This window comes from Ranitomeya imitator, chromosome 1, assembly GCF_032444005.1.
Source record: "Ranitomeya imitator isolate aRanImi1 chromosome 1, aRanImi1.pri, whole genome shotgun sequence".
Taxonomy (NCBI): domain Eukaryota; kingdom Metazoa; phylum Chordata; class Amphibia; order Anura; family Dendrobatidae; genus Ranitomeya; species Ranitomeya imitator.
Genome location: NC_091282.1, coordinates 831,443,898 through 831,469,163, shown reverse-complemented (window position 1 = coordinate 831,469,163; position 25,266 = coordinate 831,443,898). Strand labels below are relative to the sequence as shown.

General features: G+C 48.1%; 1 protein-coding gene across 2 annotated transcripts in view; it reads right to left on the bottom strand.

Moving 5' to 3' along the window:
- Positions 1–20,962, bottom strand: part of DOT1L (DOT1 like histone lysine methyltransferase) — a 190,943-nt gene extending 169,981 nt beyond the window's left edge. Inside the window, exon 1 of one of the 2 annotated variants that reach the window (XM_069740606.1) lies at positions 20,463–20,962. In XM_069740606.1, the coding sequence (XP_069596707.1) occupies positions 20,463–20,543 (81 nt within the window). In that variant the 5' untranslated portion in view covers positions 20,544–20,962. The remainder of the gene's footprint in view (positions 1–20,462) is intronic. The other variant, XM_069740605.1, reaches the window with a different exon arrangement.
- Positions 20,963–25,266: the final 4,304 nt, after the last annotated feature.

The following is a 25,266-nucleotide window of genomic DNA, read 5'->3' as shown; positions in this document are numbered from 1 at the left end:
CCATAATATGAAAATAAAATGATAAAAAAACAGACAATGTGATTTTCTGGATTTTTTCTTCTCAGTTTGTCTCCCATAGTTGAGGTCTACCTATGATGTAAATTACAGTCGCCTCTCATCTTTTTAAGTGGTGGAACTTGCACTATTGCTGACTGACTAAATACTTTTTTGCCCCACTGTAATTCCCACCTGGTATGCTGCTGTCCATCTACTCTGCCTTTCCTGCAATGTATGCTGCTGTCCATCTACTCTGCCTTTCCTGCAATGTGTGTTTATGTGAACTGCATATAATTCCCACCTGGTATGCTGCTGTCCATCTACTCTGCCTTTCCTGCAATGTGTGTTTATGTGAACTGCATATAATTCCCACCTGGTATGCTGCTGTCCATCTACTCTGCCTTTCCTGCAATGTGTGTTTATGTGAACTGCATATAATTCCCACCTGGTATGCTGCTGTCCATCTACTCTGCCTTTCCTGCAATGTGTGTTTATGTGAACTGCATATAATTCCCACCTGGTATGCTTTGCTTACCCATTGTTTTCTATCCATTCGTATTTCACTTCCCTTGCTTCTTGCTTGCATACCTGAGTGGCCATCTACCCCACCCCCTCTTTATGACCTGGCTTAACTGTGAACATGTGCTCTAGACACACACGCCCACATCCTCCCTCTCAGCTGTGAGCCCTTAGGTGCCCATAAATTCATAGCCATGAGTCTGACCAGACGTGTCTGACCATCTTAGAAATTGCATTTTTAAATTGCTATGAATTAGACTAGAATTGGACTGGAATTGACTGGAAGGTAAAGGAATAGAAAACCACTATAATGTTTCGGTTTCTTTTCACATTCACCCCCATACTACTCTATTTCTTCCTATCTCCTGTAGTCCCTCCACCCAGTAAAGAACTAGTCATTTCTCCCTCCATCCTCCCCAGTCATCTCACCTCCTCCACAGAACTATTCCTCCACATACAATCCCTTCTCGCCAGGCACACACGGCCACATCATGACCTATCCAGCTCACACCTTCTAACGCTCTGTCTGCTGCTCCTCATTGCTGGCGACATATCCCCAAATCCTGGCCCTCCTCATCACATCCCCACACTCATTTCTAATCCCCTGCCACGATCCTCTACACGTCCTCGCAACCACAGTAACCTCATACCCATTCATCCTGCCCCCACTCCCCCAATTTCCCTATCTGGAGCACTATGGAACGCACGCTCTGTCTGCAATAAACTTCCATTTATCCATGACCTCTTTATCAATAACAAACTCTCCTTCCTCGGCATCACTGAAACCTGGCTCACCCCTTCTGACACAGCCTCCCCTGCGGCACTCTCTTACGGTGGCTTCCACCTTTCTCACACACCCCGCCCCAGCAGCAAGCATGGCGGAGGAGTTGGTTTTCTCCTGTCAGATAACTGCTCCTTCACCCCAATCCCACTGCCACCCTCTGTTATCCTCCCTTCCTTTGAGGTGCACTCTGTGCGCATCTACTCCCCCTCCAACCTCCAACTGGCTGTCATCTACCGTCCCCCAGGGCCAGCCACCACCTTCTTCGACCACTTCACCACCTGGCTACTCCACTTCCTCGCCGCTGACATCCCCACTATCATCATGGGCGACTTCAACATCCCCATTGACACTTCCCTCTCAGCTGCCACTAAACTTCTATCTCTCACTTCCTCCTTTGGCCTCACTCAATGGTCTTCTACAGCCACCCACAAAGATGGTCACACACTGGACCTCATTCTCACCCGCCTCTGCTCCCTATCTAACCTCTCAAACTCACCTCTTCCTCTTTCTGACCACAACCTACTTACATTCTCTTCCCTTTCCACTCCTTGTCTACAACCCCCACCCCACAAACTCTCACACCCTCGCAGAAATCTTAAACACCTTGATCTTCACTCACTCTCTGAATCCCTCCTCCCTCTCACAGACATAAGCTCCCTACACAATGCGGATGATGCTGCCACTCTATATAACACCACAATAGCTGCAGCTTTGGAATCTCTTGCCCCTCTCACACATACCAAAGCTCGCAAAATCAACAGACAACCCTGGCACACCAGCATGACAAAAGAACTGAGGCGAGCTTCCAGAGCTGCTGAGCGCAGATGGAAAAGATCCCACTCCATCGAGCACTTCATCGCATTCAAACAGTCCCTCACTGCTTTCAAAACCATGCTTGCCACAGCAAAACAAACCTACTTCTCACCTCTCATATCCTCCCTGTCTCACAACCCCAAACAGTTATTCAACACCTTCAACTCTCTCCTCCGTCCCCCAGCACCTCCTCCCTCCCCACTCATCTCAGCTGAAGACTTCGCCTCATTTTTCAAGCAGAAAATTGAGAACATCAGAGACAATTTTAGTAAACAACCCCCAGAACCCTTCCTCCCAACTACCCAGCCCTCCACCTCCAAAACCAACTTCTCCACCATTACAGAAGACGGACTCTCCACTCTACTCTCAAGATCGCATCTCACCACCTGTGCACTTGACCCACTCCCATCCCACTTCATCCCAAACCTCACCACAGTCTTCATCCCAACCCTAACCCATCTCTTTAACCTATCACTAACAACTGGCATTTTCCCCTCAAGCTTTAAACATGCCACAATCACACCTATCCTCAAAAAGCCCTCTCTTGACCCATCCTCTGTATCTAGCTATCGCCCTATATCACTTCTCCCCTTTGCCTCAAAACTACTGGAACAACATGTCCATATTGAACTGTCCTCCCATCTATCTTCCTGCTCCTTCTTCGACCGCTTTCAATCAGGCTTCCGGTCACACCACTCCACTGAAACTGCCCTAACTAAGGTCACCAATGACCTATTAACCGCCAAGAGCAAGCGACACTACTCTGTCCTCCTCCTCCTGGACCTGTCCTCTGCCTTTGACACAGTGGACCATTCCCTGCTGCTGCAGACCCTCTCATCCCTTGGCATCACAGAATTGGCCCTATCCTGGATCTCATCATACCTAACTGACCGTACATTCAGCGTCTCCCACTCACACACCACCTCCTCACCTCGCCCCCTATCTGTCGGAGTCCCGCAAGGTTCAGTTCTAGGACCCCTGCTCTTCTCCATCTACACCTTTGGCCTGGGACAGCTCATAGAATCTCACGGCTTTCAGTATCATCTCTATGCTGACGACACACAGATCTACATCTCTGGACCAGATATCACCTCCCTACTAACCAGAATCCCTCAATGTCTGTCTGCTATTTCATCCTTCTTCTCCACTAGATTTCTAAAACTTAACATGGACAAAACAGAATTCATCATCTTTCCCCCATCTCACGCGATCTCCCCAACGAACCTATCCATTACAGTAAACGGCTGCCCACTCTCCCCAGTCCCACAAGCCCGCTGTCTTGGGGTAATCCTTGACACTGATCTCTCCTTTAAACCACATATCCAAACCCTTTCCACTTCCTGCCGCCTCCAACTCAAAAATATTTCACGGATCCGCACATTCCTAAACCAAGAATCTGCAAAAACCCTAGTCCATGCCCTCATCATCTCCCGCCTTGACTACTGTAACCTCCTGCTCTGTGGCCTCCCCTCTAACACTCTTGCACCCCTCCAATCTATTCTAAACTCTGCTGCCCGACTAATCCACCTGTCCCCCCGCTATTCCCCGGCCTCTCCCCTCTGTCAATCCCTGCACTGGCTCCCCATCACCCAGAGACTCCAGTACAAAAGCCTAACCATGACATATAAAGCCATCCACAACCTGTCTCCTCCATACATCTGTGACCTCGTCTCCCGGTACTTTCCTGCACGCAACCTCCGATCCTCACAAGATCTCCTTCTCTACTCCCCTATTATCTCCTCTTCCCACAATCGCATACAAGATTTCTCTCGTGCATCCCCCCTACTCTGGAATGCTCTACCACAACATATCAGACTCTCGCCTACCATCGAAACCTTCAAAAAGAACCTGAAGACCCACCTCTTCCGACAAGCCTACAACCTGCAGTAACCACCGATTGACCAAACCGCTGCACGGCCAGCTCTACCCTCACCTACTGTATCCTCACCCATCCCTTGTAGATTGTGAGCCCTCGCGGGCAGGGTCCTCTCTCCTCCTGTACCAGTTGTGACTTGTATTTTTCAAGATTATTGTACTTGTTTTATTATGTATACCCCTCCTCACATGTAAAGCGCCATGGAATAAATGGCGCTATAATAATAAATAATAATAATAATAATAATAATAATAATGTGAATTGTATATTTGTTATGCCGTATATAGTTAAACAGAAAATGTAGTATAGTCATTGTTATCAGTCTGCAACGTTTAAGCCCAGTGCCTACAGAGACTTGTCTGTATGAACTTCTTGCATATTCTTGAACTTTTTATCAGCCCGGAGGCACTAAATCAAAGCTCCGGAAAGACTGCTTTTTGAACTTTGCTCCTCGCTCTTTTTGAACTTTCTTTAGACTTTATATTGATAACTCCGTTGGAAAAATGGAACTAAATTCCTGGACACTAAGTACAGTGCCTTTCCTAATACCTTCAAGGATAGAACTGTATTAATGGACGCTATTTGAAGTGACTTTGTACAGAACTATATTTTTGTTTCCTCGAGTGGTTTTTGTAACTTTTCATTTTTAAGACTCTGTACATATTAATTGATATTTCAAAATGTTATTGTCCCACAGTCCCGGAGTACTGTTCTTAACTAAGGGGGAATGTGGCACCCCTAGGGGTATTTGCCCCAAAAATAGTTACTGACAGTAAATGCAAATACTAAAATAGCAAGACTGCACTACCACCTCCGGCCAGAAGGGGGAGCTCCAGAGACTCCCCTTGATCCATTCTGGTCTGAGAGAAGAACTGGCAGTTGGGCTAAGGAGCTGATAGAGATTCAACTGTATGACCTCTCACTAACAGCCCTATGACAGTTTCCAGGCCTAAATCACCGGCCTGAGGAGAAGAGGGATAGAGAAAAAGGACATTGTGAGAACCGGGTAGCATTAATCACTACCCAGAACAGGCGCAAAGACGGATACCGGATCCGTGGCTGTATTCATTACATATAATACAGCAACCGGAAAAACGTGAGGTGATATCAGCTTCACTAGGGTCGGACGCAGCAACAGACACAGAGTTCAGCAGTACTCCTGGAGGGGGTAAGCCGATAAAAGGACTCGGGTTGCCCGTCGAACCAGGACCCGGAGGGGACAGATTGGGCCGGCAGCCAGTTCACATACAGCAGCAGGGCCACACAGATATTGCGTACAATAAGAGGCGAAGACCCCGGCAGGGTCAAAGTAACTCAGAGTTCCCATACAGACTCCGGTGACAGGACTGGTTGTAAATCCTTTTTTGTTAAAGTAAACTGGTTAAACATTTCAGTGCCTCAGTCTTTCATTTGGACAATAGCCATCTATCCAGGATTGGGATCATCACCGCTGGGAGAACCTGCTGCTGATCAAGTAAGTGCCTGTTCCCTCACGATACCCTTTACACTGTGCATTGCCTGAGGCCACAGCACCGGGTCAAGCCACCCGTGACACCCCCCTCAAGAGACAGACCCCATTGGTCCGGTGCTGGGTACCCCGGTCTCTTGGGCGTCACATATGCCTCAGCGCCCTCACCCGCCGACCCTGCCACCCACCTTAACTCGAGTATAAGCCGAGAGGAGCACTTTCAGCCCAATAATTTGGGCTGAAAATCTCGGCTTATACTCGAGTATATACGGTATATAGTGGTACGTGCATAAAAAAAAAAAAATTGTTTGCTTCCACATGTCCCCTTTGTTGGTGCTATTAATATGTGCACTCCCCCCGATGCCGGCGCAAAACGCGCGTTGGGATTTGGTCACTGCCCAGCACCAGGTAATATTTCTTATTGATGCTTACCCTCTGCTTTCTCCTTGGAACTCCTCTCCTAATTGTGTCTGCTATGTCTATACCTACTGAGGTATATGGCCACTGGGCTAATTAATATCTATTTGAATTATGTTTACTATCAAGTCAGACTCTAGCCCCAAACTCTATCCTAGGGTAGGGTAGCACCTTTATCTGTAGGTGTTCCATTGCTGTAGCAGCATATTACTCTATGCATTATTCATTATCTCTATGATTGGAATTATTTCTTATCCCTGGTGCTGTGCTCACTATCACTTAGTGTTAATTCTCTGTTTTTAACTGTATTTTCTGAGTATAACTGTATTCATAGAATTTTCCAAATTTGTATATATTTTTCACACTTTTCTGCTTGCTTTTGTGGTTTTGGGTAATATAATCTGTTCTGTAGAAGCTATGAAGAGAACTGAAGAAGTGTGGCCAGCAGCCTAGGGCTTATTATGTGAACTGGCACATTGGTATATACACTATAAAAACGAGGTGCGGCCATGATGGATAAGGAAATAGCAGAACTGTTCACTAGATTATCTTAACCGCATACAAATGGAATACTTTACGACCTATCCAATGATTGTGATACAATAATGGTGAGGAGATCCCTTCTAAAAGGGAACCTGGCAGTAGATTCAGGCTGTCACGGCCAAAGTTAATTGTAATTATGCATCTTTTTAGGGTTTGAAAAGCCCCTGGTGACTGACAGATCTCACTGTATGTAGACGATGGGCAAGACCTGTCAATCACCTAGAGCACGGTCTTGAGAAGCTGGCCTGGGTCCGACCAGACTAGTCGTGTCTGTCCCTCTCGTGCCCAGCTGACTACTCAATCTGCTTTCTCTAAAAGGCGGGATTTCCGAGTAGCACATACCTGGCTGCAATCACGTAGTCAGGCTGCGATTTATGCTGCACGTGGTTCAAACATCATGAATCTAACGGACATGTTCCCGTTAATAAGGTTGTCCCATAAAGAGAACCACTGTAGGGCATTCAAGCATTGAGGAGGGACATTAAGAGTAGGAATAATGGCTGACTAAAGCCATGTTTGTATGACATGGACTCAGACATTCAGCACATTTTCCCCCACAGAGAGAAATCGGTAAAATCCACTGGAAGCTAGATCAGTAACAGACAAGACCTGATACTAAGGGTACAGTCACACAGTGGCATTTTGATCGCTACGACGGCACGATTTGTGACGTTCCAGCGATATATCCGTGACGTTCCAGCGATCTCGCTGTGTCTGACACGCTCCTGCGATCAGGGACCCCGCTGAGAATCGTACGTTGTAGCAGATCGTTTGAAACTTTCTTTCGTCGTCTAGTGTCCCACTGTGGCGGCATGATCGCATGGTGTAACAAAGGTGTGCACGATATTGTATACGATGTGCGCATAGTAACCAACGGCTTCTACATCGCACATACGTCATGAAATTATCGCTCCAGCGTCGTACATTGCAAAGTGTGACAGCAGTCTACGACGCTGGAGCGATATTGTTACGATGCTGGAGCGTCACGGATCGTGCCGTCGTAGCGATCAAAATGCCACTGTGTGACGGTACCCTAATACATTGTAGCAACATATGCATCACAAAGCACCGGCTGTCCACATTTATGGTATGCTCTATGCCAGATGACTCCGCAGGCTCCCATTTCCCAGGGGGATATATAGGACTGTATAGGATAGCACAATATTCTGCACTCCTCCATACAATGAGGTCTGGTAAATATTTACTGCGTAGTATACATTTGGGCAGTAGGGCACCACAGGCTTTCATTGGGAGAAATCCACATGTACGCGTTTCACAGAAGTTGGCCCATACTTATTACATTTTTGCCCCATGTTGAACATGCATAAAATGCTAGGAGACCGATCGATATCCCCAAAGGGCAACATGTTGCCACATTATCTGTTAATTTTCTTCAAGCCTACATCTATATAAAAATACAGCTAATAATGATCACTGACATTAAAGGCGGTTTTCTGGGCTTGACGTAAATTTGTGCAGTCACTGACTGTAGATTTGCTGACACATCAGGACATTTTGCACTGACTGCCAATGACGGGCAGCATGCAACTGGCATACGGGTGGTCATGTGCCAACAACTCTCACCAGCTTCTCTCAGTGTTCTATTACATGCTGGAATTAACCTCGAGTCAGGAACAGCCCTTTTAGAAGGATTTTCACCCCCAAAACCCATATTAACTAACTGTATGGTATAGCTCAGCCCTAATGATACTAGTACTGTAGATTTTAGTGGCTCAGGGTCTGAGAACATTATTTCCAATGCTAATGGAGGGGCTTCAGTGCACCGTTCTGCCCCATATTTTGCACGTTCCCCACCACTTATACGGAGTGGGCCAAGCCGTATGTATTGTGTCAGCACGTACACATGCAGGTGGACGCAGGCAGCACTTGGTCTGGATCAGAAGGGGGAGAGGGGTGGAGCCCAAAAACACTCATTGGGTGCACCTCATTAAAACTGAACACACAAGTCATTTTCTCTGTAACACTAAAATATACACTTTTTTTTTTATTTATAGAGACTGTACATCTAGTTCAATATGCATTTTCAGGTGACGGGAGGGGTGCAGGTCAGACCTTAATACAGATGACAACGCTAATACTTGGGTATTCAACACCTGGAATATAGTTGGGATTTGTAAACCAATGAACATTACAATGCATTTCTACCTGTTTATACAATGAAAACTGCTGGTTAAGAGTTTCCCATGAAAGGAATGTTTTAGGATTACGTTCGATAAAATGCTTTTGTGACTCAGGAAGTATGAGGTTTGTGACATTTATGACAGCTCCTTCTTAAAGCTTAGTTTGTGAAAGCTTTCTAAGATACCATAGTAGGGTGTGGTTCTATGTGGGTGTGCAGGGTGGCATACCCCACCCCCTCCATCTCAACAATTCAAGTAGTAGGAGTTGTGCCTTTATCTTAGCAGTAGCTTTTGGTTGTAGGCACCCACATGCCACAATTACTCATGTTCGCTCTTCTCCCTGAAGCGTGATTCTGAGTCAAAGACACAATCACTCTTTTAGGCTAGGGTCACATTGCGTGGCTAGGGTCACATTGCGTTAGTGCAATCCGTTTAGCGCTAGCGGATTGCGCTAACGCAATGTTTTCTATGGGGCTGCGGTCGGGGTCGCGGTAACGTCCCCGCTCTCGCAGATCCCCGATCTGCGAGAGCGGGGAACGGACCGCGGGCGCGCCTCGGACGCTGCAAGCAGCGTCCGCGGCGCGCCAGGAATCCCCGGCGCGTCGCTAGCGCGTGCCGAACATGGCACGCGCTAGTGAAGCGCGTTCCCATTAGCGTGAATGGGCGCGTTAACGGCCGCGTTGCACGGCGTTAATTTCGCCGTGCAACGCTGTCCGTTTAACGCGGTCCCATAACGCAATGGGAACCCAGCCTAATATAAGAACACTTTTTGAAGTCAAAATTCCCAGCTTTACGGTATTAATGACCTACCCTTAGGATAGGTCACCAATATCCGATCACTGGGGTTCCAACACGCAGCACCCCACTGATAAACTTTTTTTCTGCTTCAGTGCGGACCCAACGTGACCAATGTACATAACGGAAAAATCACAGCTCCGTACGCTGCATAGTGGACATACAAACACAAGCTGAGCTTCAGTACCCAAGAATGGCTACCTAACCGCGTAGTGAGATGGGACAACATTGCTCTATTCACGGTGTTCTATTGACAGATGCTTCACAGCAGGACCAATCATTTAGATACACCTTTCCACCGACTTGGCTTCCATCTATCCCTTGTCTGGCTCCATCAAAGTAGTGGGGGAGTGGAGAAAGAGGGAAAACAAGCAGGTGGAAAGGTGCACTTAAAGGGAAGCTGTCACCAGAAATAACGCTATTAACCTGCAGATATGAAGTAAACCTGCAGGTTAATAGCGTTATGCTGCCTGGCATCTGCACGCAACCGAATGCAATGGGGAGAAAATTATCTTCATCCGGATTCAGTCACTGCTCAGAGTACAGAGAGACCACTGTAACCGCCGGGGCCACAGATACAGCAACCACTCTGTATACTGAGATCATTAACTGAACCAGCGCTACCCCCGTCCCTATGACAAACTGAAAGCTGGCGTTGCATTCGGCTGCATACAGGCACGGAACAGCATAACAACACTGTTAACTTGCAGATTAACTGGATATCTGCAAGTTAACATCATTTCTGGTGACAGGTTTAAATGATTTACCCTGCCGGGAAGCACAGAGTAGTGAGACGTCGTTTGACCAGTCATCCTGTGCTGACAGCATTTTACTGCTCACTCATCTCTACTCCTCATACAGTATAACTTATTACCTGTATAAAGCCATAATGTGGCGAAAGTGAAAATAAACATCTGCTACCAATGCACAGGAGATACTCCTAAGGGTATATGCACACAGTCAGTAATCGTCAGCACTTCGGACGCAGCATATGTCTGCTACATCCAAAGCGCTGCCGGTTTTTGAACACAGGTAACTCCACGTGTGTTCATTGAATTGTGCAGATTCACCGCGTCCAATACACTGAATGGGTGACATTTTTCTTGAGGAGACTCACATCTCCGCAAGACAAATTGACATGCTGCGGTCTGGAAAGACGCGCCGCATGTCCGTCTCCACAGGTGATCCATGGGAGTCTCGGCGCGCATAGTGGAAATGGGATTTCTTGAAATCCCATCCACTATGCTGTAACATCTAGACGCTGCAGATGTACACAGCGCCCAACCCACAGCATATTCTGACCGTGCACGTACCCTTAGGCTATGTGCACACTGTGCGGATTTGCTTGCGGATCGGCCACTACAGATTCGCAACAGTTTTCCATCAGGTTTACAGTATCATGTAAGCCTATGGAAAACCAAATCCGCAGTGCCCATGGTGCGGAAAATACAGCGCAGAAACACTGCGTTGTATTTTCCACAGCATGTCAATTCTTTGTACGGATTCCGCAGCGTTTTACACCTGCTCCTCAATAGGAATCCGGAGGTGTAAAAATAGAATTATTCTTACCGTTAATTCGGTTTCTAGGAGCCTTCCACGACAGCCACCAGGAGGTTGTCTCCATTCCCTAATGGGGGACAGGAAGCACAAGAGGTTAAAAACCCCTCCCACCTCCCATTAACCAGTGACTTACAACAGAACTCATAGCACCGGTTACCTTTAGGTTCTCAGAAAAATATCCAAGAACATCGGGAGGGAATTAATGCTGTCGTGGAAGGCTCCTAGAAACCGAATTAACGGTAAGAATAATTCTATTTTCTCTAGTAGCCTTCCACGACAGCCACCAGGAGGAATGCCAACCAATTCTGTATTTAGGGAGGGACCACAGCTTGAAGAACCTTTCGGCCAAAAGCAAGATCCCGATTGGACCAGAAGTCCAATCTATAATGCTTAGTAAAAGTGTGTAGGGAAGACCATGTTGCTGCCCTGCAAATCTGCTCCGATGAAGCGCCAGCCCTTTCAGCCCAAGAGACAGAAGTAGATCTGGTGGAATGGGCTTTTAGGCCCGCAGGAACAGCAATATTCTGAGTTGAGTATGCTTCAGAAATGGCCTTTTTTATCCAGTTGGCAATGGTACTCTTCGCTACCTTCTTGCCTTTGTTTCTGCCAGAAAGATGAACGAAGAGATTTTTGTCAATTCGAAATGATTTAGTATGTTCTAAGTAATATAACACTATACGTCGTACATCCAAAGTATGGAATCTGTGTTCTTCCGGATTTGAAGAATTGTGACAGAACGATGGGAGGACTATATCCTGTGATCGATGAAATTCTGACACTACTTTCGGTAGGAAACAAGGATCTGGACGGAACACAATGGAATCATCTCTTATGGTAAGATAAGGCTCTCTTATTGAAAGGGCTTGTATTTCCCCTACTCTTCTTGCGGTAGAAATTGCAACCAAGAAGGCCGTCTTGTAGGACAGAAGTTGCGAGGAACAAGATGATAATGGCTCAAATGGAGGAGCCGTAAGACCTTTTAGGACTATGTTTAAGTCCCACGATGGCACGAAAATTTGTCTTCTTGGACAATGTCTTGATGCTGCGACCATGAACCTCTTTATCCAACGATGACCCGCAAGGTCCCGATCAAAGACGGAACTTAAGGCTGACACTTGAACTTTCAAGGTACTTGGCTTCAGCCCCAACTCTAATCCTTTTTGTAAAAAATCTAATATTTGTGAAATATTAGGATGAAAAGGGTCAGGTTTATGAGGATGACACCACGAGGAGAATCTATTCCAGATTTTGCCATATATGGCATTGGTAATAGGTTTTCTAGATTTCTGTAGAGTAGATATTACCGACTCTGAAAGGCCCCTAGCTCTTAGTACCTGGGCTTCAATAGCCAGGCTGCCAGTTTGAACTTCTGTGGTTCTGGATGATAAAAGGGGCCCTGGCAGAGGAGATCTTCTGATACTTGAAGAAAGACTGGACCGTCCACCTTCAGTTCTTCGATGAGGTGGTACCAGCTCCTCTTCGGCCATGCTGGAGCTACTAAGATAGTCTGGACCTGATCGTCCCGGATCTTCCGGAGGGTCTTCGCAAGTAACGGTATTGGAGGGAACCCGTATGCTAGATGGAACCTCCAAGTATGAGCAAAGGCGTCTACTCCTTGAGACCTGTCCTTGGGGTTTAGGGAGAAGTAGTTCTCGACTTGTGCATTCTGGCTGGACGCTAGAAGGTCTATATCGGGAAGACCCCACCTGTCTGTCAACATTTTGAAAACGTCCGCCTTCAGGCTCCACTCTCCTGGATGCAAGACGTGACGACTTAGGCGATCTGCCTGAACGTTCACCGACCCCTTGAGGTGTATCGCTGAAAGTGAGAGGAGATGTTTCTCTGCCCAGCAAAATATTCTGTTTGATATTGCTCTTAGTTGGTTGAACTTTGGACTCCCCTGGTGTTTTAGATGCGCAACAGTCGTCATATTGTCCGAGTACACTCTGACATGTTGACCTATAACGAGACTGCTGGCTGCCAGAAGGGCCCTCTCCACTGCCAACAGTTCTCTGGAGTTGGAGGAACCGGAGCTTTCCTTCTGATTCCAGAGACCCTGGAATGGAATTTGCGAGACCACTGCTCCCCAACCTTTTTGACTGGCGTCCGTTGTTACTGTAATTAGCGGATCTTGCACCCAGTCGACCCCCTTCAGTAGGTTTGATTGGATCGCCCACCAGGTTAACGAGGCTTTTACCTTCCCTGGAGTGTAAACTCTTCTGTTTAGGGAATTTGGATTCCCGTTCCAGTTCCCTAAGATGTGCGCCTGCAAAACTCTGGAGTGGTTCTGAGCCCACTGGACTGATTGTATACAGGCCGTCATCGAACCCAGAAGAGACATCGCAACCCGTAAGGTCGGAGAACGTTGTTTCCTGAAGTGTGAGACCTTGGAAATTAGATTCATCCGATGTTCCTCTGGTAGGAAGGATTTTTGACCTTCTGAATCCAAGAGGACTCCGAGGAATTTCCTCACCTTTGATGGTGATAGCGGAGACTTTTTTAGATTTGGAATCCAACCCAAAAGCTGTAAGATGTTCAGAGTTTTGGAAATTCTCTGATTGAGAACTTCGGCGGAAGGACCAATTATTAACAGGTCGTCCAAGTATGGTACTATAGCGATGTCTTGGCTCCTGATATGGGCAACTGCTTCCGCCATGACTCTGGAAAACACCCTTGGGGCTGAGGAGATCCCGAAGGGGAGAACATTGTACTGGAAATGTAAGATTTTTTGGTTGAATTGGACCGCAAATCTCAGGTATTTCCTGTGCCGAGGATGTATTGGAATATGGAAATAGGCATCCTTGAGGTCTATTGTTGCCATATATGAATGAGGAGCTATTAGAGGGATGGCTGTTTTTACTGATTCCATCTTGAACTTGCGGTAGGTTATGTATTTGTTGAGAGCTTTCATATTTATTATAATACGAGATTGCCCGGAAGGCTTTTTTATCATGAAGATACGGGAATAGTGTCCTTCCCCTTGCTCGTTCACCGGGACTATGGATATAGCTCTTGAGTCTAGCAAGTCCTGTATTCCAGCCATCATCAACTTTTGAGTCTCCCGAGATGACGGGGAGGTGACTCTTAAGATCCTGGGAGGAGGCGCATCGAACTCTATCAGTAGACCCTGTTGGATTACACTCACCACCCAGGGGTTGTTGGAGATATTCTGCCAACTGTGAACGAAGTTCGAAAGCCTCCCCCCCACCGGATCGGAGTCATTGATTTTCTTGTTGTGTTTGTTGGGGAATAAGGATGTTCTTAGGCTTCCCTTTAGCATAACTCCACCTCCCGGTCTTTCCTTTCCCTTTACCCTGGGAGGGCTGGGGCTGGGAGGGTCGAAAAAAACGCTTCCTGGGAGGTCTCTGTTCAGGAAGGGTTTTCTTTCTGTCTGTGGCTTTCTCTAAGATGTCATCTAAGGAGGGCCCAAACACGTAGTCACCCTTAAAGGGAATAGAACACAGTTTTATTTTTTACGTAACGTCTCCGCTCCACATCTTTAACCAGAGAGCTCTTCTGGATGAATTTGTCTGGACCAAGGATCTGGCGGCCACCCGGATAGATTCCAGTGAGGCATCTGCAAGGAAACCTGTTGCCCTGTGTAAGATAGGCAAAGAGTCCAGTACCTCCTCTCTTGGGGTACCCTGAGAGATGTGGCTTTCTAACTCTTGTATCCAACGGAAGAGAGAGCGGGCCACGCAGGTGGATGCTATATTATATCTGAGGGCTGAGGTAGACGTTTCCCAGGATTTTTTGAGAAGGCTCTTAATCTTCCTATCCAAGGGGTCTTTTAATTGGGAGGAATCCTCGAACGGCAGAGCCGTCTTTTTAGCCACTCTAGCCACCTGGACATCAATTTTTGGAATGTCCCATTTTATTAGGTCCTCCTCAAGAGGGAACCGATGCTTAAAGTCTGGAGGCGTTGTTAGCCGTTTCTCAGGCAATTCCCATTCATTATTAATCATATCAATTATGCTTTTATGGACGGGGAACCCGGGTTGTTTTTCAGTACGTATGCCGAACAGTTCGTCTTGTATAGACTGAGGAACTGATTCCTCTTTTAGCCCCATAGTGTTCCTCACTGCAGATACCAATTCCTCAATATATTCAGAGGAAAAAAGGTATTTCCTAATTTCCGCAGATTTACGGGGTAACGCATCTTCCCATTTGACAGAGGAAGACGTATAAGACCCCTTAGACTCTGACTCAGAGTACTCCTGGATTTTCCTCTTTTTAGGGAGTGATGGACCAGGTGAGGATGGTGGTGGCGGTGGAGGTGGGGCGAGTGTGGCCAAAGGGGTTTGAACCTCCTGCCTAACCAAGGAGCGAATTTCATCAATCAAAGAAGGGTGTTCCGCTCTGACGATTTTATCTGTACAAGGTTGGCATAACCTTTTACATTACAGGTGGCACATTTGCGCTTGGTAATGTTTTTAGGGCCAGGCTTGACTCCCTGCAATGAGAGAGGAAGCCGTGTAAGAAAAGGTATATTGAAAAATGTGCCTTTAAATGGGACCCCCTCTGCCGTACTTACTAGGGCTTGGGGAGCGCTGGGCTCTGCAGCTGCAGGGCAAGACGCATCCATGCTTACAGCAGCTTACCTGAGACGTCTTCGCAGCTTATGTAGAAAATAAGCCTGCACCAGCGCGTGGCAATTAGCCGCCCCTCCCCCTCCGGAGTCCCAGGCAGGCGTGCGAGGATGCAGCGTGCCTCGCACGCCTTTCGGTAATCCATCTCTCTGGCCTGTATCGCTCCTGCACAGGAGCGCCGACCCGGAAGTGGAGCGTCACCTGACTTCCGGGTCGCCAAACAGCGCGCGCTGGAGGGGGAAACGCCGGAGAGCTCAGGGAGGCCTCCGGCGGGCACCCCGACCAGCTTTATCCCCGCAAGAGGACGCAGGAGGCCGGGGAATGCGGTCCCAGAATCCCGAGGAGACGGGAGGCACAGCGCAGGAGGAAGCCGCGGGGGGCCCGACCTTAAGTGCCCGGCAAGAAAATTAATACAGGTACTCTGCTTAGAGCCGCCGCAGCAGCGCACCAGGAACCTCTCCATGCCCCATGGGGGACAGGAAAGACACTGGTTAATGGGAGGTGGGAGGGGTTTTTAACCTCTTGTGCTTCCTGTCCCCCATTAGGGAATGGAGACAACCTCCTGGTGGCTGTCGTGGAAGGCTACTAGAGAAAATGCAGGTGAAATCCGCACAAAAAGCGCAGGAAATGCTGATTTTTCAAAAAAGATTCAGAAAACTCTGCACACGAATCCGCAACGTGGGCACATAGCCTTAAAGTTTTGCTGTATTCTATCTCACAGGCAGCCTGTGTGAGGAAAGGGAAGCTAAAAAAGTTACAGTCAGGCACAGCACTGAAGAAGAACTTGACAGCAACATGCGAGGAGAGTTACAATTACAGATGTGTTTGTGATGTGACACAAAACTCTGCTCTACTGTTCGTTATAGACAGTTGGTTATTACTTGTCTCACACTGATAACTCTCCCTTCATATATAATAATCCCTGGAAGCAGGTTCTCGTGGAGATCAGTGTCCGTCCCAGAACATCTCATTTATGTACAAGAAAAATGTGGATTTCTCCAGAATCAGGTCACAGATATATACCATAGGTATCATGTTATTCAGCTTCATATGATCTACATGGCCATATTAGACTGCTTAGGAGGGTTGATCCTGCAGGCAGATTCCTTTTATGGTTGTCTCATTGCCCCAAGTCCTGTCTCTTGCACCCCTGGCTAACAACCAATTGCGTTGTGCTGCCACCTACACAACTGACATAAGAATCACAATGCTGTTGAACATTTGGTTGTGACTTTGCCCTCATATACTTCAATGAGGGTCAAGTCGGAAGCTATATAAAGTTTAGATGCAATTGCTGGTAAACTTCAAAATGCTGGTATTTGTTTGAGAATTGATGTGTAGCCCTAGCCTTGCTTCACATGAATGTCCATCCTTGGAATACTAGACATCCAGAACAGGAGCAACCTTCACAAACTGACTTTTTCTGCTTTAGAGGGGAGACCAAAAAAAACAAAAATTGCTTGACTTATCACCTAGATTCATTTTCAGTAATTATAACCAGTTAGGTCAGTTGCATACATCCAAAATTCATGGTCTGAGTAGAGACTGGTTGTGGATCGCCTGACCTGACTTGAACAACCTCATGCGCTTATACTAAGACTGTCAAGTTTGTGTCAGGACACCTGAGGTCATTGACCCTGAAAACAGACCTAAAAGTGATATATGTTCCATATTTCATCAACTAATTACTCATGTTCTGTACATGATTATGGAGGCAGCCATCTTGCAGGGCTGAACTCAACAGCATATACATATATTCTACAGCAGCTACATGCAGCACAGAAAGCAAAAGTCTAGAGAATACTCAACATCTACGGGAGGATTTTCTAGGCAAGCTCCATGTTCTGCCCAGAAGGAGGTGGCTATGTGTTGTCTTTCTAGAATTACTATAATCCTGCCTGTGATAAGAGGAGGGCTTTTACAAACTATAGAACAGGGTGGATCATCCTAGAAGTGGCCATGTACATTAGGAACACTGATGATTAAAAGAACTGTCAGCTCAAAGTGTTCCAACTAAGTCAAGGTGCTCCGTGCACCCTGGGTATGGCCAAACAGTTCAGTGCACTTTCCCACCATCTCTGCGCCTCTCTATATTGTCAGCTATGGCTTGATAGAGCCAAAAAAGGGCAGAGATCAATGGCAAACAATTACGTGGGAAGGTGCACCTGTGCTTAACAAGAACTATTTATTTCAGTGATACCATTTTTCTGGCCATATTGTCAGTTGCAGCCCCTCAAACTAAAGGCGTTTATTCAGTAACACGTGATGAATGAGGATATAGCTTTCTGGGAATGTACTATCAAAGAGTGAATTGTGTGAAAGAACTTTTGAATGTCAGCTGAAACCGTCATCATGGATAACTGTTCCAGACGATGGCCCCAAGTCATCTGACTACATATATCATTTGTTACCAATGAACATGTTAGGATTGGAGTCCTTCGTTATAATTAACTTTAGTGTAATGTGAGCGAGGATCATAAAGGGGATCTTTTTAAGCTCTTAAATAGGTACAATTACAAAGTGCTTGTCAAAACAAACACTTTGCCATTTACCCCTTCTCTCAATAACAGAGGGATTTTTACTTTATAGTGTAAAGCTGGTTGCCTAGGTTACCAGCCACCTTATAGTCTCAGAGTGGACGTTTCCCCAAGTAAGAAGCCAGAATCACTTGCAAGCTCCATTCTTTACAGCTTAGTTGGATCAAACTAGCTCTCCTGCGCTTCTCGCAGACTGTAGAGGTAAAGTGCCTATGCTAGCAGTGTGAGAAAGCACATAAATTCGAACCAGAGGTGCGACCATGCTGCTGATCCGAACGGTCAATCTTAACGAGCACACCATGGCTGACTGAGGGCCAAGAGCAATGTGCTTATGAAGACAGAACTTTAGAGCAATGGTTTAACCTCTTCCTATCCTCAATTTGCCTTTTCTCATCCTGAGGAAACTTGCCACCTACCATTAGCATATAAGCGTCCTGTCTTCTCAATACCTTGCTTCTCACCCTGCCCACTCGCTGCTGCAAGCACAGACACAGCAGTAGGGAGTGATCAGAGTGGCCGGAGGGAGCAACTTGGCTAACTCCTTATACCCAGCACCCCAATTAAAGAGCTGTCATAAGCCCTATCAGTAAACGGATGCATACACATCAAATGGAGCTGCTCTTCTTGGCTAGAAGAGCTGTTCTGCAGTATCAAGCAGTGGCTGCTACAAACGGATTGGGGCATCGCATTGCCGCTCTGTGCTTATATCCAGCTGCCGAAGGTTATACCAGACTATCGGTAGTGTGCTGAGAGTTTTTGCCTCTGCAGTGTTGAAAGAGTGAAGATGTCCCTGCAATGACAGTCTCAGGGATCAATAACCAGACATTGCTGCTTACTCTAATGCATATACATCACTGAATACGCCAGTAGTTGCCCAGCTGTCAGGGACCTGCAGCAGCACTACTATTCTACAAAGAAAGTGGTCTCTTAAAACAAATAAAAATTAGCAGAGTGTTCTCAAGTTATTAAAATTGTTTAAGCATGAAAATAAGCATGTTTGCAATTTGTTTGCTTTTTCTATTTGTTGTCATTTTCCAGCAGGGAGCTTTTATCTGACATAGTGTACAGCTTGTTTCTAAAGAAATGGAACTCAAGACCTTGGCTAACAGTGCACAGTAGCTACATTCCAGGAGAAAAATTATCTCCTGAGATTCCAGCCACCTCACTCCAGCCCATTGATTTATTATATAGTAGTTAGCCGCTCTCCTACCTCTATACTTTCAGCTCCTGAAAAGCTGCTCTCGTCAAATGCTGTGTAACCACAATATCACCGCTCATCCAACATCATAGCTCTCACTGCCCATGCCGTGTTCTCTCTATATGCAGGTATAGTGATTCCAGTGAAAGCTCCAGAACAAACCACTGATGGTTGAACGTGTTCTAAAGCTCAGCACAAGTTGTGCCCATACTATAGCTCTGCTATAAAGAGATGTCACACAAGCAGGAGAGCCCGCCATGCTATAAACCTTAATCTGTACAATGTTAAGAATGTGTGGTTGTTAAAAAGCAAGAAATGTAATAAAAAAACTGCAACAAGGTATGTACAAGACTGTCTCAGAAACCTGGACATTTGCGCCACCTCGGCCATAGTGTCAGGCTCTGGTCACACCGGCATCAGACCCGATCTGTCACATGATCACTTATAAAGGGGTCCATCAGCAGTCTGTCAGCATGCCAATCATTTTGACAGAACCCAGCATGGCACGCAGCATTATTCCTCCAGACAAAGATGCCAGGATCTCCGACAGAGGCTTTTCGGAGTCTCCAGCGCAGACGTGAGCATAGAACACCCTCGGGTGGAGAATCTGCACAGTGAGGCGCTGACGTTACAGAAAGGCGACATTTTAGCTGACAATATGACAACGCATCAATAAGCCACATGTCAAAGTGGGAAATTCCTGTTTCTTCAAGGGCCCTTTAAAACATCAGCGCGCGCTGGGTCGGTGGTGGAGAACAAGGGGGGAGCAACTGTTGCTATCGAGCGGGTAAACGCTAGGTTTCTCCCCAGCCAATAGAGAGCCATGGCCTCATTAACCCTTCGCCAGCCGGAGGCGGTAATGGATAAAAATACAGTTGGCTTCCTCACCAGTGACAGGAGCCGGAGGGATGAGGTGTGGAATGGGACTGCACTTGTCAGCATATTCACCAGTCACCTGGCCCAAAGCCACGCTCCGCACACAGCGTGGGCCACGGTGACAGCAGGTATAGGTGTGACATGTGGTCTGCAGGAGCCTGAGCACACGGGGCAAAGGTCAGGCACAGCACTGAGGGCATACCACTCGGGCTGAGCGCAGGGGTGTCCGCTCCACACACGGGCACCGCACAAACACACACGTGGACGGCCAGCCGGGGCACAAAGCCGCGCACACCGCCGGCGGCCACCTCCAGTGCGGCCTTCCCACAGCGCCAAGCCCCGAACTCACGTAAACAGGCAGCGGCCAGGGGTAGATGGCAGGCTCGGCTCCCACCGGCGACTTGAGCCTGAGTTCCAGCTTCTCGCCCATGTCCTGAGAGCATACTAATCCCAATCCGCCGGCTCTGGACAGCAGGGGGCAGCCAGCACGGTCACCACCAGCACGGGCACTAGGCGCTCTCTCCCCGCCGGTCCGCGGCTCACTTCTCCTCACACTCACTAGCCTCACAGCGCCATCTTGGACCCGGCGCCAAGCAACAATGAGCCGAAGGCCGGGCCAAACCACCGTGTGCTGGGAGGGGGCGTGCGAGGTACACGCCTAGCGATAGGGAACGGAGTAATCCGGCGGGGTGTCCTCATATGGCCCCTTAGCCTCACAGCAGAGGGTAGGCCAGCCCGGCTACAGCAGGACGGGGAGCCCCCGCTCGCTCCACGCCAATGAGCTCACCCGGCGGGTGTAGCGCGCAGCCCTAGTCAATCCTGCCGGGTCACCCTGTGTGCGGGCGGCCCGTGGACGGCACCAAGTCGCCTAGCAGGGGTGTCCTCGTGTGCAGGGAGAAGGAGCGCTCCCTCAGGCCCGGGAATGGCTGGTAGCGGTCCGGCTACATGCATTGTGCACGAGGCGCTGGTCACTCCATGGGTGTTGGCAGTTTTTTTTCTGGTTTTTACAGATTTAATGACAAAAATGTAAAAAAAAAACAAAAAAAAACGCAAAACAGCCAGGCGCCCTGGTGTGAATACTTCATAAAATAATAAAAGCAGCTACAAAAGTTATCAAACTGGCAAAAAAAAAAAAATGGGCATCCAAGGTGGCACTGAAGGGCGTTACTGAAAGGGTTAAATGAGCGTGGGCCACTGATCTCACACATCAGGCTTTATGTTTCAGGCACAATCCGGCAATTTAAAAAAAAAAAAAAAGGATCCGTTTTGTTTTTTTTTTACTCCGGATCCGTTTTTTTCCCATAGAGTTGTATTAGCGCCGGATTGTGCCTGATGGCCACACGTTTCATCCGTTTTTTTTGCCGGATCCGTCCAAATAGTCTTTTCCAACGGACGGACAAAACGTCCACTGCAACATTTTTTTGTCCGGTGGAAAAAAAACGCACAGTGACGGAATCGGCCAAAAAACAGATGAAACGGAGGTGTGAAAGAAGAATCCAGCACACAGTATTTTCCATGCAAATCATTGAGATTTTCCGTTCTGAGGTCTCTCTCTCTCCCTCTCCCTGAACACAAAAAATACATGCGCTTTAAGGAAGACCGGATCCGGTGCATCAGTTTTTCGCAAAAAAAGTCGGATCCGTTATTTACAACACTAGCCGGATTTAGCCTGACACACCTGATGTGTGAAAGTAGCCTTATATGCATAGTGACGGCCCACATCATTCAGGTCACTGCAGCCTGGCCCTCATGAGATCCAGGCATCAGGCTGTGTGCACACGGTGCGTTTTTTTTTTTCACGATAAAAAACGCATACATAAGCATCCCATCAATTATAATGCATTCTGTAATTTTTGTGCACATGATGCGTTTTTTCCCGCAAAAAAAAAGCATTGCGGTAATAAACGCAGCATGTTCATTAATTTTGCAGATTTTTTGCCGCTATTTAATGCATTGGGTAGCTCTGGAAAAAAACACGTAAAAAACGCATGCAGTTTTCTTGCAGAAAATGTCCGGTTTTCTTCAGGAATTTTCTGCAAGAAATCCTGACGTGTGCACATACCCTCAAAGTGCGAGGCTGGAGTTTGGTTCCTTAGGCTACTTTCACACATCAGGTTTTTTCAGTCAGGCATAATCCGGCAAATTTTGGAAAAACTGGATCTGGCAAAAGATGCCGCCAGATCCGGATTTTCCCCATAGACTTGTATTAGCGCCGTATGACCTTACGTTTCGTCCGGTTTTCACCGGATCTAGCAAAAATGTCTTTCCGGCGTCTGGAAAAAACTTACACAGTAACGTTTTTAGTCTCCGGCGAAAAAGCCGGAAGCGTCGGATCCGGAAAATTCCAGCTTTTTGATAGAATGGAAGCCTATGGGCGCCGGATTCGGCAAATGATGGATCCGGCTCCGGATTCCGTTTTTTTTAACTGAGCATGCTCAGAAACAATTGGCCAGCCTCCAATTAGGAAACATATAAAGTCAGCCAGGTAGGGCTTCACTCAACCATTTACCAGCAAGAAAGAGACACAGAGAACCTGCTGCCACCCAGAGCTGAACCTGCCGCCAGTCGGAGCCTCTAGCTAGCCAGAGCTGAACCTGCCGCCAGCCGGAGCCTCCAGCCAACCAGAGCTGAACCTGCAGCCAGCCGGAGCCTCCAGCCAGCCAGAGCTGAACTTGCCGCCAGCCGGAGCCTCCAGCCAACCAGAGCTGAACCTGCAGCCAGCCGGAGCCTCCAGCCAGCCAGAGCTGAACTTGCCGCCAGCCGGAGCCTCCAGCCAACCAGAGCTAAACCTGCAGCCAGCCGGAGCCTCCAGCCAGCCAGAGCTGAACCTGCCGCCAGCCGGAGCCTCCAGCCAACCAGAGCTGAACCTGCCGCCAGCCGGAGCCTCCAGCTAGCCAGAGCTGAACCTGCCGCCAGCCGGAGCCTCCAGCCAGCCAGAGCTGAACCTGCAGCCAGCCGGAGCCTCCAGCTAGCCAGAGTTGAACCTGCCGCCAGCCGGAGCCTCCAGCCAGCCAGAGTTGAACCTGCCGCCAGCCGGAGCCTCCAGCCAGCCAGAGTTGAACCTGCCGCCAGCCGGAGCCTCCAGCCAGCCAGAGTTGAACCTGCCACCAGCCGGAGCCTCCAGCCAACCAGAGCTGAACCTGCCACCAGCCGGAGCCTCCAGCCAACCAGAGCTGAACCTGCCACCAGCCGGATCCTCCAGCCAACCAAAGCTGAACCTGCCGCCAGCCGGAGCCTCCAGCCAACCAGAGTTGAGCCTGCTGCCAGCCGGAGCCTCCAGCCAGCCAGAGTTGAACCTGCCACCAGCCGGAGCCTCCTGCCAACCAGAGCTGAACATGCCACCAGCCGGAGCCTCCAGCCAGCCAGAGCTGAACCTGCCCCAGGCCAGCCACAGCAGCAAGCCATGTCTTCTTCTGGGAGCCCTCCCTCGCATCGTCAGCGCTGTGAGGTAAATATATATCTTTTTGTTTTTTCTTTTTGGTGATGTTCACCTAGCAATATGCTTTAATTCTTAACAGGAACCTGCAGCGTCAGAGGTGCTTCTAGAAGGAGACGGAAGGGGTGGAGAGACACCCGGAGCGGGTGAGTGTGTAGTAAGTATCTAAATGCATCGCAGAAGCACATCATCACAATACACACAACACCTAACAGATCATTACAGACATCACTGAACACACACGCCTACATCCAAGCACATCATTTTTTTTTGTTTTTCTTTTTTCTTTTAGTCTTCCAATTCTGGGGCTCGATCCAGAGGTCCTCAAAGCGCATCCCAGGGTCGTCGGCATGAGCGTCGTGGCGTTCACCACCGAGTATTTTTTTTCTCCTTTTTTTTCCCCCCTTTTTTTTTTTTATTTCAGTCTAATGTCTTTGTTTTTTTCCTTTTTTAACAGGCTTCACAGCGCGCTCCTGACTCAGACGGTGTGGAGGCCAGTCTCAACATTGACCTCCTCATTGATCTAGTTCGAGAGCGGGAGCGGCTGTGGAACATGGGTGGCCGCCTCCACGCTGATCTTGGTGTTACCCAACGGCTCTGGGAGGAAGTCTGCAATCAGCCTGTGGACAACTGGGAGGACCTTGATGTTCGTGCCCGGAATCAAGCGCGTAAGTATTCATAGTTCGGTTATGTTGCTGGATGTAATGTGTTGTATACTAACCAATTTGTGTTTTCACTTTACAGGCGAAAGAATTGTCAAGCGGTGGCGGTCAATCAGGGATCGCTTCAAGAAGGAGTTCAACAAAGAGATGCGAGCCCCGAGTGGATCTGGAGGACGCAGGAGCAGATATAAATATGCCCGAGCCTTGTCGTTCCTCAGGACAACGATGGTGAGCAGAAGGTAAATATTACCCTCCCCCCCCCCCCCCCATTTTAACATCCTCTGCACCTTCCCAGCCTTCCCTCACATGCGATCCCCCGGTCCCATCCACTAGCGCTGGAGCATCGTGGCCTACTGCCTTACATGAAGCTGCTGGTAAGGATATAGCTTTTCCTTTACCCCACCCCTCTGATGCTGCCACCTCTAGAACACCTGTGGGTTCTGGGCGGCAGCGCCAGAGGGGTCAGGTACAGGCTATGCGCCCGAGTTCTTGCATCTGAATGCATCTTTTCAGAACTGTCTGAAACTGTTGTCTGAGAAAATGACTGCAGGTTTTAATTTGCTCAGCAACAGTATTCTGGAGTTGCACACACGACTGGATAGGTTGTATTCAGATGCAAGTCGATGGCCTAATCACTCGTTTTTCCAGGCGGTTGTCGAGCGCATAGACAAGATATCTCCTGACCAGCAGATGCATGGAATGCAAGCCTGTCAGTTTGCTCTAGCGCAGGTTAGCTCCCAAGACCCTCCACCCGCCCCGGTAGTTCCTCCTGCACCTGCCCCCCTAGCCACTGTCCCTCCGCCACCCCTTTCCAATACCAGCATCCTGGCCAGTACCATCCTGCCCCGTACCAGCATCCTGCCCCATACCAGTTATCTACCACTTCTGTGCCTTCACTCCCTGCCCAACCTGCACTCCGTGGCCTATATCACCAGTCTCCTACACCACTCATCATATCTCAAACACATACCTCTTCTCCACCCTCCACTTCTTCTGTCTCTCTATCCCTCCACTCCACCCATCAAATCTTCCAAATTCCAAACACCACTCCCGGT